We start from the raw sequence: 14,446 nt of genomic DNA on the forward strand, positions 1-14,446 counted from the left end.
GCAGCAGCCTGCCCCAGCTTACAGCTGGAGAAAGGTTTCCTGGGTGACAAAAATTTCCCCATCTCCCGTCTGTGCATTTCGATAGGAAATGAGAAGCTCCTGTGCTGTGGCTACTACAAGGCGGACGCGTCTGTGCTGAGTGTGGCAGGGAGGAACATCCAGCCTTGGGGGCCGAAGGAAGTGCTCAGCCCATGGGAGGGTGCTTTCTGCTCTGCTGCTGAGCAGTTCTGACATGGCACACCTGTGCCTCAGTTTCCCTACCTGCAAGAGGGAGACTTGATCATGCCACAAGGTGCTGAGGTGTAATTTGGGATCTGGGAGGGAAAGGGTCTGGGGATACAAGGCTCTTCCCCACAGGCAGCATCACCAGCCTTGCTTGCAGCACCCTGATACTGCCCTGAAAGCAGCCAAGAGCCCTGGGAGGCTCAGGGTAGTGGGTACTGATGGACGTCTCGCCATCCCACCACTGAATCCCTGTGAGAGCTGGAAGCTGGTGAGCTGGAAGGTCTCAGAACAGGCACAGGGACTGCGGGAGTCCCAGTGTCCATTGGTGGCTCCCTCAGTCCTACCTGCAGGACCCTGTTGCTTGTTCCTACATTTCTTTGCTCTCATAGGCGCGATGCCCTTCTCCCTGCAGTCACCCACCTTCATTTGACATGGCACTGATTAATGACCAAATGGAAAGCAGCCAATCCATCCTCCATCACTAGCCCTGCTCTGCTCTTTCTCTTTTGTCCATCTCAGGTCTCCTCTGCAGATCCCGTCACCATGGAAATTCCCCCCAAGAGCCCTGATGGGAGTGAGAAGTCTCCTCAGTCCAAGGAGCTGATGACCAGTAACACGGCCAGCACCCTCTGCATCAGCTCCCGGAGCGAGTCCGTCTGGACCAGCGCATCCAGGAGCAAGTGGGACATATACCACAAGCCTGTCATTGTTGTGTCTGTCGGAGCAGCCGTCTTCCTCTTTGGGATAGTCATCACCAGCCTGTCTTGCATCCAAAGCGAGAACAAAAAAGTTTATAAAATGTGTGGCCCAGCTTTCCTGTCCTTGGGACTGATGCTCCTCGTTTGTGGCCTTGTCTGGATCCCCATCATCCGGAAGAAGCAGAAGCAGAGACAGAAGTCACAGTTTCTGCAGAGCCTCAAGTCCTTCTTCTTTAACCGCTGAGGGCAGCCCAGCGCCCTCCCGGGAAGGCTCCCCTCCCCTCTACCCACCTGTGTTGGTTAGCCATAAAAAGAAACATGTTCTTGTACTCTCCTAGAGGATTTCATCCCAGTAAGTCTCTTCCCTACAGCTAAAACACACCGCACCAATCTCCAATGTGAAAAGGAACTTTGTAATTCATCCAAGCAATCCCAGAAAAAAAAAGAGAGCGGGATTTTGCAGCTGAGCCCAGCAAGGCAGGTCCAAGCTCTCTGCATCACCCTTGTGTCCAAGGAGCTACCCAACGTCACACTTTGGGAAAAGCAAAGCTCCTAAGTAGCCTGGCTCCACCAGTAGCTTCTGCAAGATACATGGGCAGAGAGGAGCCCGCTGACTACAGAGTGTGAGTAAAGCCAGGTGTGAGCATTGCTGACTGCAACCTGCAGCTCCGATGTAGAAACTGGGAGGCCAGAGATGGTTCAGCAGAGTCAGCAGAGAAGAAAAGCAGGACAATGTAGTTCCAGACCACTTTGTATCAGAGGAGGCCACCAGAACAGGCAATGCCTTTCACCAAAGCTCAGGAGGACGAAATGTGATGCCCATGGTCAGGACATTGCTGTCACCGTGGCTGGCTGAGGCATTGCTGGAGCTCACTCCTTGCTCAGGGTGGAGCAGTCACAAGCTTTATTTATTGCGCCAAAGGGTCAAGGCCAGGAGCAGCATCACAAGCAGCAATTTTTTTCCTCCCCCTGGCAGCAGGTGTTTAAGAAACACTGTTCCTCCAGGCCTGCAGAGGCAAAGCTGTTTTGCAGCATCTCTGCATTTGCACTGATGTCTGCCGGAGACACCCACAAACCCGAACCATCAGCCTATTCACGCGACCAGAATGTGAGACTGGTTCGTTATCTTCACCGCTCTGTATTTCTGCCTTTAATAAATGTGTGCCCTCAGGCAATTCACCAAGGAAGAAACGGATCCTTTCTGCATGGTTTTTCCTTTAATTTTATATTTTCAGCAGCCCTGATTTACTTTAAAAGACAAATTCCAAATACAAATTCTTAGTCTGAAGAACTGGTCTCAGTCTGGACAGCAAGATCTGGGTTGATATAAATAGGGCCATAATGTCCAGCTTCTAATTTTGGGTTCAGGCACTGATGAGAGTCTGACTTTTCACAAGTGCTGGTCCAGACTGGATCCCACGTCAGCCCTTCCTCGGCACCGTGGGACTCCCCAGCAGGGCAAGCACCGGCTCAAAGGCCACGGCACCTGCTGCGGGGTGAGGATGTGGTCAGTGCTAATCAGAAGCAGAAGAGGAACACAGAAGAAGAGACCCCACCAAGCTCCTCTTTGTAGTCTGCACCTCTGTGGGGAAGCCAAGGCAGCCCCGTTGCTCTTCCAGATGCCGTGGGAGGAAGGAAGGGAGGCTGGTGGGCGAGCACTGAGAGAATCTGCCATGTGTTCACTCTTCGGTTTCAAACAGACAGAGTGTGATAACCTCCATCAGCCACTGATGAGAGGAAGTTTGTATAAGCTCCCAGGTTTCTCTAACCCAGTATCCCACGTCTACCAACAGCTCCCAAGGAAAGCTAGAGAAAAGCACAAGGAATGGGGCATGCAGACAACAGCCCTTCTCCTGGTTTACGCACACCTCCCAGCTCACAGCAGCTCAGAGCCAAGCCAGAGGTTGCCCCAGACCACTGTTTAACCATCACTGATACAGCCAACATGCCCAACTCCTCCTGTTTTACCCGCTTTTTCAAATCAGTTTGCACTTTCAGCCTCTGCAACATCCTGGAGCCACATTCCCTTCAATCCCTCTAATTTGCCAGACACGCTGGAAGCTCTGCATAGCATCAGGAGATGCAGCGAAAGCAGAGGGTAACAGACCCTGCTGCTCCAGGCAGGCAGGCGCCCAGCAAGTCAGTTAAAAGCGAGTGTTTGCTCTCATCAAGGATGATGAAGCTGTAGCTGTGGGAACCGTGCTCGGGGCCAAGAGCTGATTCCCCGTGGGAAAAAAATATTTAAGCTCCTCTGGGTCATCTGAAATTGGTCCCACATCATCATTTTTGCCTCCAAATATGGTCCAAGATGCTCGTGGGCTAAAGCCTTCAAGTAGAAGATTCTGTGCCACCACAATCTGGCTAACAACACAATTAACCACGGAGCGTGGGCTCCCCTTGCCCCTGCTGCCAGGCTCCCATCAGTATGTGACCAAGGCTAGCCAGTCCCATGCACCTGAAGATCCCCTCCACCAGTGCTGGGAGAGCTTGAGGAGGCATCTCCCAGCCTGGTGGCCAACACAGCTGCATTACGAGCCACGCACATCCCTTTGCCCCAGCCTCAGCCTGGCACTGAGTTTTATTTATTTCCTGGGCAGCGCAGATGTTTGTCCCTGGCCAGCCGGTGCCAGGCTTGTGAATGGGGTGTACAAGGTGTATGATCTGGCACTGGACCCAGTAAACCTCCGTTTGTTCCTCAGCCATTCATCACGCCATGCAAGGCTTTGCTTGGTTTTGCAATCCCGACTTGGCACTGGGCAGCAGTCTGTATTGATTTAGCTGCAATGGGCAGAGAACACTCAACTAAAACTCCTGCTCGGGGCACAGCTGCAGGCAGAAGAGCAGACAAACGTCAGGACTCATGATGGGGAAATCACGGAGTGACGTGAAGAGCATCACCAGGTCTCCAGCCTGCAGATCTGGTCACAGTCTGGAGGAGGCACCTGGAAGCAGTCCCAGCTGCAAACAGCTCTGCTGTGGCAAGAGACAGCTTGCGGTCCAAAGGGATGTGACAGGAGGACTTGATGCACCAAATAGCTCAGAGAGAGGGAGCAGGGTCCTGCTCTCCATGTCTCACGACCAAGAATAAGGAGACAGTCAGTGAAATGTTAATATGATAAGAAATCACTGAGACCAAGAAACTAATGGGATTCCAGACTGATGATTTATAACAGGAACGTTAGGTTTAATTAAAGCAAAAAATTCCCAATGGACTTTCATCTTGCTGCTCTGGTCTCACATGTGTTGTTTTGTGCTGGCTGGTAGAGAGGGGAGGCTGCGTTAGAAGGTGTTAGCGGTGGAAGATGGTGTGGCACCCAGGGGCCACCATGCAGGGGGGGTCCCTCAGGACGTTGGGAGAAGATGGGGGCTGGAGCTGCAGGTTAGTTCGGGTGCTGGGTGAGGGTCTCAGCTCTGATGGTATGCTCAGGGTACACCTCTGTTGAGGTGCGAGGAGCACATGGGTGGCACAGGAAAGTGCCTGGCAGGAGGATGGAGCCTGCCTGGGGGAAGGTAAAGGCAATAGGCCAGGGATCAGCAAAGCTCACTCAGAGGAGGAGGGGGGATTCCCTCCTTCCAGGGAGTACTCCATGCACCTGGAGTACTGCATCCAGCTTTGGAGTTCTTAGCACAAGTAAGATGGGGACCTGTCAGAGAAGGTCCAGAAGAGGACCACAGAGATGCTGGGAGGGCTGGAGCCCCTCTGCTGTGAGGACAGGCTGAGAGAGCTGGGGGGGTTCAGCCTGAAGAAGAGAAGTCTCCGGGGAGACCTTAGAGCAGCCTTTCAGTACCTGAAGGGGGCCTACAGGAAAGCTGGGGGGGGACAAGGGCATGTAGTGATAGGACAAGGGGTAATGGCTTCAAACTAGAAGAGGGGAGATTTAGATGAGATCTGAGGCAGAAATTCTTGGCTGTGAGGGCGGTGAGCCCCTGGCCCAGGTTGTCCAGAGAAGCTGTGGCTGCCCCATCCCTGGAGGGGTTCAAGGCCAGGTTGGACGGGGCTTGGAGCAACCTGGTCTGGTGGGAGGTGTCCCTGCCCAGGGCAGGGGGTGGCACTGGATGGGCTTCAAGGTCCCTTCCAACCCAAACCATCCTGTGATTCTATGATTTATCAGGTGGATCTTACCATTTGCTGCCCCAATCTATAGGGGTACAGTGAGGTAAAGAGAGAGAAATGTTAACTGAAGGGAAAGTTAGATTAACAGCTCAAAGATCAACATGCAGGTGGAAGTCCAGCAACAGAGTGGGAACTCTCCACCTTGTTACACAGGGTATAAATGCCTGATTACTGCTGGGAAGTTGGGTGGACTTTACATTTCTGCACGCGATGCAAAGAGCTCCCAGCACAGGGAAATGCACCATTCACCTGAAGCGGGAGAGGCTGCGCTGGAGCAACTTAGGGAAATAGAGATGCAAGGTATCCTGGAGGCCATTCGCAAGGGTTTCATTAGGAGTTGACACAAAATGCATGCCCTGCCATGGCCCAGAAAAAAACTGCAGGGCTGCCGAAAACTGAAATCCTGCCTCTGTGCTGTGGGACCAGTGAACTTCTACATCCTGCTGGTATGGGAGGCTGCAGAGGCGAGGGGGTATCTGTGGGTTCAAAAGGGGTTTATGGACAAAGGATCAAAAAAGAGATAGCAGAAGCAACAGAGAGGGATGAGTCCTCTCACTTCTGTAACGTAACAGTGGTGGCTGCTGGAGAAGTCCATGGGGAGCAGACGTCAGCAAGGGCTGGGCTCGTCGTGTGCTGTCTCCTGCCGCCACTGCTGGAGGCAGCACTGGCCTGGAGGCACCTTTGATCTGATCACAGGACACCTCATGTCTCTTGGTCTTTCCCATGCACCCACAAAGCACTGTTTGACTGCTCCCCCAGTATTCCTCTCTACCCCCACAGAAGCCTGTTTGAATTCTGGTGTGATGCTTTGGATCAAACCAAAGAAAAATATCTTTTAAGAAAATATTGTGTTATCCAGTCAATATAATTACGTCCAGCTCTTACTAAAGCAAGCTGCCAGCTTCCCCTGTTCTATAAAAAGAACAGGAAATCCATTACAAAATTCATTATCTCTGCAGAGCAGCTCGAAGAGGAAATGTCTCTCTGGCGTCTCAAAGGTCAGCCGCCAGCAAACCCGCCCAGCAGGCTCTGCTGCGCAGCCCGCCTGCAACACCCTCTTCATTCCGGAGCTCTAACAAAAGTTAAACCTGCCCAAAGACACCGCACACCTCCCTCGCATACCTCTTTGTGAGAATGCTAAATTGTGCTTTATCTCACTTGGTGTTAACTGGATTCACACCTGGTATAACCTGCAAATTTCTGAAGCTGGGAATTGCACTAGCACCAGCCCCCCTGTTCTGGGGTATAAATCATAGAATCATAGAGCCATAGGATGTGTTGGGTTGGAAGGCACCTCTCAAGGCCATCTAGTCCAACCCCCTGCAGTCAGCAGGGACATCTTCAACTGGATCAGGTTGCTCAGAGCCTCATCCAGCCTGGCCTTGAATGTCTCCAGGGATGGGGCCTCCACCACCTCTCTGGGCAACCTGGGCCAGTGTCTCACCACCCTCAGTGCAAAGAACTTCTGCCTAATGTCTGATCTAAACCCGCCCTGCTCTAGTTTAAACCATTGCCCCTCGTCCTGTCACTACATGCCCTTGCAAACAGTGATTTAAAAGGTTTAACTGTGGAAGGAAGCAGGTGAGCATCAGTGTCCATAAGTGCACACGTATTCCCCTGAGTGCTCCCACCACTCCTTCCTGGAAACACAGCCAAGGGCTCGGGGGGCCATGGGGGCCGACATCCCGAGTCTCCACTGGGCTGTCAGCTTCAAGACTGTGTCTGGACATTAGCCGGACACCCTGAAATGCTGACAGTGCTTCCTTGCACCCTAAGGAGCAGACGACATCCCACCGGGATGAACTGCAATCGCCCATCCTTTACTCAAAGCCAGCAGCAGCCCTTCCCTGTCCTTAACGAGCAGTAATGAGAGTAATAACTTTCAGAGGGCTCTCAATGCTAGTGCTGAGTTTGAAACCCTACCAAAAAAAACCAAACAAAAAATAAAAACAAAAAAACCCAATCCTTCCTATTTTCTCACTAGGTGTTAGGCACATGGAAACTGTCAAACGAGCTCAGACTTGCACCGTGGCAGCGCTGAGGAGGGAAAGCTGTGGAGGCAGCTGTGAGCAAACATGCCCCGGCTTTGCCCCTTAACCTTGCTAAGGGATGAGAGGGAACGCTGAACCGGGGCTGTCACCCCAACGGTGTCAGAGACGCTAAATCTGGTTATTTCTCACTCAGACTGGGTACTGCTGTGACCTGGGCGTTTCCAGGGCAGGGAAAGCCGCCAGCCGTGCCATCGCTTAGAGCTGCCCAGGCACGTGTGTGCAGTTCCAGGGCTGGGAGTTCCCCGCCGGAGCTGGGTGTTGCAGCAACAAAAGTAGTTGTGTTTTTTCTTCTTAACCAGAATATCAGGTTGCAACAGAAGTCATCACTGAAAAGGAAACTGTTTACTTCCAACGCTCTGACCCGGGGTATTTAAAGCTCTGCTCCTCCGCACGCGGCAGCGTCGGGGATAGGAAGACTCCTGTTCCCTGCATTATGGGGTCTGCAGCATCCAGCCCACCACGAACACCAAAGGTTCGGGGGCTTCAGAGATGTCGATCTCCTTCCCAGACTCTCCTGTCCACAACCCTGGGAAGGAAAAAACATGAATCCCAGCTTGCTCCCAAGCTGTCCGGTGCAGCCTGGTTTTAACCCAGCCTGGACCCCCAGCCCTGACACAAACCCCCAGACTGCCGGGGCTCCCAGGACACTAGTGAGAAGCTGCTAAAAATGTGTTGTCCCCCCAGCCTCAGTTTCCTTGGTTTTAAGACCTGCTAGGGCTCTGTTAGGGGTTACAGAACTTTCTATCCCTTTCCGTGCTGGAGCACCCTGGGAATGCAGAAGAGGTTGGGGGTGCCAGTGCTGGCGTGGGGGCTCAGGTCCCCAGGATGTTGGCATGAGCCACAGTCTGAAACCGCTCTGGCAAGGGCGTCCTGGGCAAGCGTGCTCTGGGAGACCCATGTTGATGCAGGGGTGTTGGTTAACCCCTGTGGTTATCCCCTTTGGAGACCCCCCACCTGGCCAGCGAACGCTGCCCTGGTTATTCATTTAATTAGGAGTCTCCTTTGAGGCTTGTGAACCTAAAAGTTTAAACTTTCTAGTTTTAAACTCCATCCCTGGGTTGCTCAGCCCTTCCCTGGTCCAGCAGTGGCCTTCCCAGCAGCTGCAGGGCTCTGCCAAGGCAGGTGGAGAAATTTGTCTCCTCCACCTCCCTCTTGCCCTCGCAGGCTCTTGCAAGGGGATGCTGCTTTCACGGCAGCCCTGCCACGGCTCAGCAGCCATGGCTGCCGTCTGCACTCACCTGGGGAGGAGGTACCAGAATACTTACTGGTGTATCCGTGTCAGTGCAAGGAAATCCCTTCCAACTGAATTGTGCAGCCCTCGAGTTGAGTGCGTGTGTAATACAGCCCCACGCAACACTGCACTGAATGCACTCACACCAGTAAGGTTCAATCTCTCCTAGATGGACGGGCAGCGATGTGCTGGTGCATCCCTCCTGGCGATGGTTGGGGAGGAGCAGAGCCCTGGAGAAGGTCTTTGCCAAGTCTTGGTGCCGCACATCCCTCTGCAGCTGAAACGTGGGCCACCAGTCGCCCTGTACCTCCCACGGTGCCCTCGGAAGGGACCACCCCAGGATGCTGCACCATCAACCAGAACCCCCTGGGTAGCTCTCATAGATGTCTGATGGGTTTTATAACTTTTTATACTTGACCAGTCCTTGCAGGGTCCTGTTTGCAGCACTTTCCCCCTGGTTCAGGGCCTGGAAAGGCTTGCACAAGTTTTAAAGCAAAATCCTTGCGACCACTCCTCAGGCTGGCAGATTCAGCTGTCACCCTCCGAGGATGCACATGTGATGAAGGACTGGAATTGTTGGGGGGGGTAATATTAAACTATTTTGTGAAAAAGACCTGAGATACTGCTTGGAGAGGCTCTCAGTCAGTGTGGGTAGACAGAAGTGGGACAGCAGCATCATCTGTCAAGCAAAGAGCTGTCAGGGGAACCTGTGTCCTGCTATCTATCTATCTATCTATCTATCTATCTATCTATCTATCTATCCACCTACCTACCTACCTACCTACCTACCTATCCATATACGCTCCCCACAGAGATAAAAGTTGATTTTAATCCCTGAACAGTTAGGGCAGCCTGATGCTGATGGGTGCTGTGTGGTTGCAGCCTATGCCAGCCAGCCCCAGGCACCTGCCTGCAGCGTCACCCACCACGGGGACGTAGTTTTTCCGCTCCCTGCGGATGGAGAGCAGTTTGGCTCATGCCAGAGGAGGGAAAGGGACTTTTCCCTCTCCTGCTCTTTCCTTCCCACCTCCTGCAGAGAGTCTGCCTGCATCCCTTACTCCAGGCAAAGCCCTTGGAGGAGGTCTCAGCCAGGCTTGGCTCCTGCCCAGCCGGCCTCCTGTGTCTTCTCTTCACGGAAGGAATTATTTCATTGGAAAGTTCTTTCATGTCCTTTGTCCTGGCAAAGTATGAAGCTGAGCACAGGTACAGGAATGACAAACTGTTTGCAGAGATGAAAGTAGCTCAGAAAGTCCCTGCTGGACTCGGGCAGTGAAAACGGCAGTTAAAGCCCCCAGGACTATCCCTGGACAAGGTGAAAAAAAAAGGAGGAAGGGAGGGAGATGGGAGCTTGGGTCTTCCACACTTGGTTACATGCTGGAAGCACTAAACTGGGGGATTTTAGGGAAGACGCAGCTCCAGAGTATGTCCTGCCTGGTTTGGGATCCAGGAAGGGCCAAAGGACTCAGAAGGGCGTCCCACATGTCTGTGTATGTGTGTCCCCGTGGGACAGCTGGTATTTTGGGGACAGGGTCTCCAGGGAAAGCACTTGAGGGGAAGTTCTTCATGTTTGCGGGCTCTTGATGTGTGGCCAAGATCAAGAGAGACCAACAGCCCCAGATCTGATGCTGGCACATCTCAGGGATCGCTTAGGATGGCAGGCTGGGCTCCCCGCGTGCTTTTACCCACTCCAAGGGCAACAGGAGCCACAAATCCCGAGTGGTGCATCATTGACAGCTTCCTCCGCTCTGCTGGGAAGATCAGCGATTACCGCTGAGCCGGGCCCTGCAGGTAGATGAGAAGCAGCTCACCAGGCTTCCCTCTGAGAGGCACCAGGTGTGCGGGGCACTGCCTCTGCTACAGCAAGGCTCTGTGGCATCTCTGCCTGAGGGACCGAGGCATTGGACCAGTGACGGACCCCGATGGCTCCCGGCTGAAATCCTCACTGGGAAAAGCTGCAGGCCCTCCCTCTGCTCAGTGCTGATAATTGACTCTGGCCCTCCCTAGCGCTTACCGCCGTCATTTAGTGCACGGGTTCCCCCCTCTGCTTGGGTAGGGAGGGGGCAGGTCAAAGGTCTGTCTATTTTTTCCTGGCTGCCGTGGGTGCTCCCCCAGCCCCAACTGGTCCTGCAGGGTTTGGGGGTGTGGGGTGTCGAATGCGGGGTCTGTCCTGCACCCCGCCTGTCCCAAGCCCTTAGGGTCCCACAGTGGGCTGGTGTGCCCATGGATTATGCCAAATTTTGCACAGTGCTTGGGGTTGGGATAAGCCAGCAACCTTCCTTCCACCTCTGCTTGCCCTCCGCCCCCGAATGCATCCTCCACCGGGTTTTTGGACTCCAGCATAGGGAAGGGGTGGCTGGAAATCGCAGGCCAGTATAACCAGCACTGCCAATGTATTCCTTTAGCTGTACCGACCTCAGCTCCGTTTGTCGGTCGCTCATTCTGGGGAAAGAGCTGCTGCCCAAGGCAAGCAGTGCCGTGCATGGCCGATTGCACCGGAGGAGCTGGCAGATAATCTGTCCCCGGGGCACTGCGCTGGGAGAGTTCACTAGCCCTTTGGCTGCTGGCGCTGCATGATTGCACAGCGCTGCCTGCCAGCACCGGTGGGTGCTGCCGGGCAGGGCGGACCCCGGCGTTGCCGCTCCCCGACTCCCGTCAGGCACAGGAGCATCTCCGGCTGACGGCTGCTCCTGGGGAGATCCTGCAGAAAAGCTTTCAACAGCCACGTACCCACCAAAGGCATGTGCCAGACAGAGCTCCAGGGTGTTCGCAGCACAAAGTCGGGCAGGGGGTGCTGGGTCCCCGCTGCGCTGTGGTCTGGGTGAGCTCACTCCCCCTGCCCAGGGATGTGAGGGGCTCTGGGAAGTGTGGGAGTTTCTTTCAGCAGAGGGGAGCGTGTGCTAACCCGCCACGTGAAGTGCTGTCCTCTTTGGGATGCTTCCCAGGGGATCAGCATCGCCAGGCAGGGGGAGGGGGGAGGGAGCCTTTCCCAAATCAGCATTATTCCTGTCCAGCCACGCCTGGGCTCCTTTCCCAGATGTATGAAGAGGTACAGTCACTCAGTGTCTATCAATCGGTGTCTTTTGGGGAGTGGGGGGGAAAGGGAAGGGTGAGCTGGTTTTACCATTCCTCCCCAGGAACATGAACTGAGAGTTCAATATAAATTGCTCTGAGCTTTCATTCGGTCAAGGAAGCTCTTCCTACACTCAGACTTGGGAGGAGAACACTTGGAGAGCAGCTTCACTCCCGCAGCCGCGAGTCCCACAGCTGAGACCTGCTGCCAAAATGCTCTGACCCTGCATGGAGCTGCCAGCCCTTGAAGGAAACCAGTCCCTCGTGCCACAGAAGGGAGTTCTCACAGCCCTGCCAAAGCTGAGCTCATTTGCAGCCCCTGCATGTTCAGCAGCTTGAGCCATTCACCACCACAGGCACAGCCAGCGTTGAGCCGTGGAGCTGTGGCTGGAGATCACCATGCAGGAACCATCCCTGGGCTGCTTGGTCAAGCAGCACTGTGCTGCCTGTCCATTTTCTCCTCATCCTCAGGCAGAGATTTCATAAAAGCTCAGCCCATGCTACAGGGAGTTACCTGGGTTTCACTACAGGAGAAACTTTTTGAAGGCTCCTTCTTGGGTTTGTCTCCACATGCTGCAGTTAAATAAATATTGACTGACTCCCACTAGCCAAAGATTTTGTCAGACCACTTCCATTCGCCTGCTCAAATTCTTGCTGCTCCCAACTAATATGTAACTTGGGGAAGCAATATTCATTGTTCCCTGTGAAGAACTGGTTCGCTCTTGCCACATACTTCTGCAAACCTGTTCTGGGACGGCTCCAGGAACAAGTCTTCCTCTAACATCATCTTTCCAGCTACGGCAGAACTGGGCTAGAAAAAGGCAGAAGAAGTAGGGAGAGTTTTCTGCTCTTTGTTAAGTATCTTTGGAGCAAAATGCAACTGTTTGCAGTTTTCTGAGCCATTAATTGGAGGTGAATGAACTTCTGGAAACCTTTGAGTTCCTTTCCAACCCAGGGAGCAACTTTGGTGTGTTGTGTTTCCTTTCGTGCTGTCATGGGCAAATTGCTGCTCTCACACACTTCTTGGCAGGGCTCAGCATCACTGAAACGCATCCAGATGAAAACCCTGCCTTTTACAGAGTAAATCCAAGCTGGGCTGCTGACAGTCTCCTGAAGGGGAATATGGGATGTTCACCTTGCAACATTTGGCTCACAAAAGCTGGAGGCTGCAGAGGAAGGAAGCCTGAAGGAATCCTTGTCTGCAGTGGTAAATACTGCCTCGGCTCCAGAACTCTCCTGGAGGGGCACCAGAGATATCGGACAGGCTATCCCACCACACATTGTCTCCTCCAGAGGGACAGGAGTTGCCACAGCTGTTCCACCCTCCAAAGTGGGGTCAGCAATTCCCAGTTTCTGGGTTGCAACAACCTCCACAAGTGTTCTTGCTCTCTTTTTCATTCCTGGGATGGGATGAGATGCAGCCCAGGAGAAGACTTCTTCATTTGGTCTGGTGAGATCAAGGTGACAAAAGCCTTTTGCAGTGGGGTGCTGGGCACACCTGGATTGACTGGAGGTTCTTGCATCAGACCCATTTTTCTTCAAACTGATTGCTTTTGGAGGGTGTCCCTGGTCTAAGGGAGGGTGATGTCCACTCTGCCCCATGTCGCTAATGTCTGTCAGGATCAGAGATCAGGCTAGAAAGGACAGAAAAGAATCGAGGCATCTTCTGGGGCTCTCCCACGTTGATAAAAACTTCTAATCACCTGGAAGAACTCCTTGAAATTCAGCGAGCAGAAGATACAGACACAGAAAAGGAGACAGGAACTGGATACGGCTGTGGGAGCAAGAGGGCACACAGAAAAGCTCCTTCCTTTCAGAGGGAGCTCGAGCTTGGGCTCAGAAAACTGGCCAGAGTAGCTCCATCATTGTCAACGCTAAACCACAGGTGCGTTGATAAAAATGCAGCTGAACTGGGGAGCAAAGAGCTGCAAACCTCCTTCTCCATCCTCCGTCCACCTCCACGATCACCACAGTGCATTGAAAGAAGACTACAGGAACAGGCATCCACCCAACGCGGGTCAGGCGCTGGGCACAGCTCTGAGCCCCATGTCACCATGGCAGGGCAGGGGTAAGGGAAGACGACCAGTGTACCAGCAAGCCCAACCTGCACCTGGGGAAGCTCTGGCCGCTGAACTCTGGGTGACAGCCCGGCTCAGCTCCCGGGAGGCTGCAGGTGCTGAGAAGACCACTAGGAACTGCAGGCTGGGCTTGGGAGCAAGGGATTTTTTTGGCTGGGCACCCATGAAGGCAGATTTCAGAGCACGTATCCTGCAGACCAGGAGATTGGGTCCCAAAAGCAGCTGTGCCCCAGCACTTTCCACCAGCCCTCTGGTAATTAATCCAGGGCTGATCCTGGGCTGGCAAAAAGCAGATTCTCCCTCAGGCTCCAGAGGGTGATAATGCACAAAGAAGACATTAGTTATTTATTTGCGTATTTAAAAGCCTTCATTGTTCAGACAAGGGGGAAAAAGTATCTCCTGGAAGAGGCAGACCCTCGCCATTGGGAGGGAACAGCGCACGCTGGAACAGAGGGTTGCATGGCACCGTGTGCGTGCAAGCGGCAGGCTGGAGGGGGTTAGGAGGGAGGACCGTGGGGCCATGCTGGGCAGCCTCCTCTGCCACGTGCTTGTTTGTGAGACGCATGCTGTGGGTGGCAGGCAGGAGCATGGGGACCTTTAGCGCTTGGGATTCCCTGGGCAGCAGAGGAGACACTCAGGCAAGGTAGGTAATGTGCCCCATTCCCTCCAGCCATCACCTCACCCGTAGCAGAGCGGTGGTGGGGCTGCCCAGGTGGCAGATGGATGCTCGGGGTTTGGAAAGGAGATTGGGGAGACCACTCCTGGCGCGACCCATGGCATCCACTGGAGCTAAAGCCATCTCCAGCAAGTACTTGCATCTGGGCACTGCTCCAGTCCCTGACGCTGACCTTGTCCCAAATGGTCCTGTCTCAAGCTTTGACATCCTCTGCATGGCCAAGAGATGGGGCAGGCAGCTGCCAGCCCCCAGGCCATGCCGTGCTCCTGTCTTGGGATGGCTTTCCCAGAGCCAAGGTCTCCCT

At 53.8% G+C, this 14,446-nt stretch overlaps 1 protein-coding gene across 1 annotated transcript; it reads left to right on the forward strand.

Moving 5' to 3' along the window:
- The first annotated feature begins 750 nt into the window (after positions 1-750).
- Positions 751-1,167, forward strand: PIRT (phosphoinositide interacting regulator of transient receptor potential channels). The gene has a single exon (XM_054222045.1). It carries the CDS (start codon positions 769-771, stop codon positions 1,165-1,167), a length of 399 nt encoding a protein of 132 aa, XP_054078020.1. The 5' UTR covers positions 751-768.
- Positions 1,168-14,446: the final 13,279 nt, after the last annotated feature.

The sequence above is a fragment of the Rissa tridactyla genome, chromosome 15 (genome assembly GCF_028500815.1).
Source record: "Rissa tridactyla isolate bRisTri1 chromosome 15, bRisTri1.patW.cur.20221130, whole genome shotgun sequence".
NCBI lineage: Eukaryota > Metazoa > Chordata > Aves > Charadriiformes > Laridae > Rissa > Rissa tridactyla.